We start from the raw sequence: 2,955 nt of genomic DNA, 5'->3' as shown, positions 1-2,955 counted from the left end.
TGAAGAGCCCAGCAAATTAAAATCTGCAGATCAAGAGAATGTTGTTCCAGATCCTGTTGAAGATGATGTTGATCCTGCATCTGATGATGATGAGGATGATGAAAATGAAGATGATGAAAATGAGGATGAAGTCCCCATGTCTCTTTAACAACAGAAGTGGGAGTCTACTAGTCAATACAATGCCAGACTGCAGACTCTGAAGACAAACTCTGAGCCTCTTCCCAGGGATCTTCAGGTTGATCCACCTAATGAAGTATGGGATAAACTCTGGCTGAGTCACCAGCATTCTCTGGAGCCAGTAAAGGCTGAAGAATTTCTATCCTTGGCAAAGAATAAAATTACAAACTCTGATGTCATGTCAAGCCTCAAAGCCACAGTTCTATACCTGAAGACATTTCATACTGCTCATGCTCAGACATCTAAGTCAGTAGATGGTCTTAGAACAGCGGTAGCTAACTTGTCTGAAACTCAGAATATGGACAAGAAAAGGCATTTACTACCTCTGAAGGAAGACATGAAGAAGCTGGTGTCTGCAAATCAATCTCTGGAACTGAGGATGTCAAACATTGAGTCCACTCAAGAGACAATGTCTAAACAGCTTGAAGCCATCCAATCTTCTCTTTCTCTGATAACCTCAGTACTGATTCCTGATGAGGATGATGTCAAAAAGGGGGAGAGAGTAGCAAAAGTCAAATGCAAGTCTACTTCTCAAACTCTGAAAAGAAAGAAAAATGATGATGATGATGATGTGGATGACTTCACAAAGAACAAGTGATTTCAAGCTGCAATTGGTGGAAGAGTTTCAAACTCTGACAGTGCAAAACAGTCTAAGCAAAGCTCAAAGTCTGCTCCAGCTCCAACACACAATGTCACATCTGGATCAAAGCAAAGACCAGTGGCTGGATCAGATAAAGCAATGACTGATGAAGAATATGCTAGACTGATATTTGAACAAGAAAATCCAGAAGCTAAATTGGATTTGGAGTTGATTGCTGCAGAGGAAGCTGAACTGAAGAAAGAATATGTTGAAGCTATAAACTCAGGACAAATTCAGAAACCTGCAAAATCAACTGCCAGACCAAAGGAAAAAGGAATAATGATCAAGGAAACTACTATTGCTGATCAGAGTTTACCAATCAAAAAGGTATACTCTGAAGATGAATATACAAGCAAAGGCAAAAGCATAGTAGATGATCGCCTTGAGAAAGGCTGGATTCAGAAGAAGCCTACAACCTCTGACAGAGATCAAGTTGTAAAAGGAAAGAAATCAGAAGCTGCAATCTCTGACAAAGCTCATATTGCAGAATCACAAGAAGAAAAATTAACCTTTGACACAGCTCAAGTTAATGAGGAAGCAAAGAAATATACAACCTCTGACAAGGCTCAAGTTGTGTTTAAACCAACTATCACTCCTTTATCAGGATTTGTAAAGCCTAGTTTGATGACTGAGATAAAATTTGACAAGGGTTCAATTCAACCAATCTCTCATCAAAAAGCAGGAAGAAATAAAGGAGGGTTAGGATCAAAATATGAAGTATTTGAGCAGAGCATAGCATCAATGCCTAATGATCCCTCATCCCTCTGTGCACCAAAGACTGGAGCTTTGCAAGAAAGAATGGACAAGCTTGATTCAGTTCAACTGGTGAAGAATGACAGAGGTGATAATGTTCTCATATACTTTATGTCTGATGGAACAGTGTTTAGAGTTATTGAAGCTGATCTTTATGCTAAACACTGGGAAGAGTTGAGATATGTTCAGTACATATTTCAAGTGAAGAACAAATCATGTCAGCACATCGCAAATCTGATCAAGGATCAAATCAAGAGAAAGATGGGTATAACAGGAAACAAGAATGCTGGACCTTTTATTCCTAAGTACTTCAATGATCAAGGTCAGCTAGTTGAGATGAAGAAGAATTCAGCAAAAATAGAAACAGTAGCTGGAATCAGTGCTCTTACATTCAATGAAGAGTCTGATAAAGCTTACTACATCAGGCTGGATAAAGACATGAGAAGAAACAAGATCTATGATCTTAGAGCTGCAATCTATCAAACTGGAGTTTCAGATCCAGAACTAAGAGAGATCAAGAGACAGATGATCACAGCACTTGCAGAAGCTGAAAGAGAACTCCTCAAGGAATATTTAAAGACAGCTCATGGTGTCTATGAAGCTAAGGAGTAAAGTATCTGTAAGTTTAAAAAGTTTTCTGTTATGGTTATATAGCTAAACTCTGTTGCATTTGACTTATTTGTTTTGACATCATCAATTATCTGTTAACTTGCACATAACATATTTATGCACAAGTTGGGGGAGATTGTTAGATATAATTGATGATTACTAATGTTCTTAAAGTTTGTTTTAGAACAGGATTGATCAGAGTTTAAGCTGGAAGCTGATCAGAGTTTAATAAAGTCTGATCAGAGTTTACATAGTCAAGACTCGTCAGAGTTTACACGTGGAAAGAGCTCAGAAGCGGATATACTTCAAGGAAGGATAGAAGCGGAGGAGTGATTTGCTGACTATGGAAACCAAACAGAAAACAGTAGCAATCTTTGATTGATAGAATACATAGCTGATTTATAGGATATCAAATCAGAGATTGATTTTGTAACTGTGTATATATAGACACAGATTAGGGTTACTCTATACGAGTTGAGTTATCGAGTATATTTTACAGAACCCTAGTAGCTCTTAGTGATAATATATAAATCACTGAGAGAGTTTTTGTAACCGATTAAGCTTTGTGAATAAGAGTTTACTGCTTTCAATCTCTTATATTGTTATTCTGTGTGATTGATTGTGTTCATTATATAAACTAATATAGTAAGTTAATAGGACCTAACATAACTATCACGGGACTTTTGACAGTTTTGTTATCCTCAATAATGTTACTCTCACACACTTCATCCTCATCATTCAGTTCTTGTCTGATGAGTAAAGCTTCCTCATCGAAC

At 37.4% G+C, this 2,955-nt stretch overlaps 1 protein-coding gene across 1 annotated transcript; it reads left to right on the top strand.

The window, feature by feature from the left end:
* The first annotated feature begins 911 nt into the window (after window positions 1-911).
* LOC135152618 (uncharacterized) lies at window positions 912-2,730 on the top strand. Its single transcript, XM_064093065.1, has 2 exons — window positions 912-2,189; window positions 2,369-2,730. Exon 1 carries the CDS (start codon window positions 917-919, stop codon window positions 2,180-2,182), a length of 1,266 nt encoding a protein of 421 aa, XP_063949135.1. The 5' UTR covers window positions 912-916; the 3' UTR covers window positions 2,183-2,189; window positions 2,369-2,730.
* Window positions 2,731-2,955: the final 225 nt, after the last annotated feature.

The sequence above is a fragment of the Daucus carota genome, chromosome 5, assembly GCF_001625215.2.
Source record: "Daucus carota subsp. sativus chromosome 5, DH1 v3.0, whole genome shotgun sequence".
NCBI classification, from domain to species: Eukaryota; Viridiplantae; Streptophyta; class Magnoliopsida; order Apiales; family Apiaceae; genus Daucus; species Daucus carota.
This window is presented reverse-complemented; position numbering and strand designations above follow the sequence as displayed.

Bases quoted from the DNA above. Each gene is read 5' to 3' on its own strand.
- LOC135152618 (XM_064093065.1), top strand. From the start codon at position 917: ATGACTGATGAAGAATATGCTAGACTGATATTTGAACAAGAAAATCCA.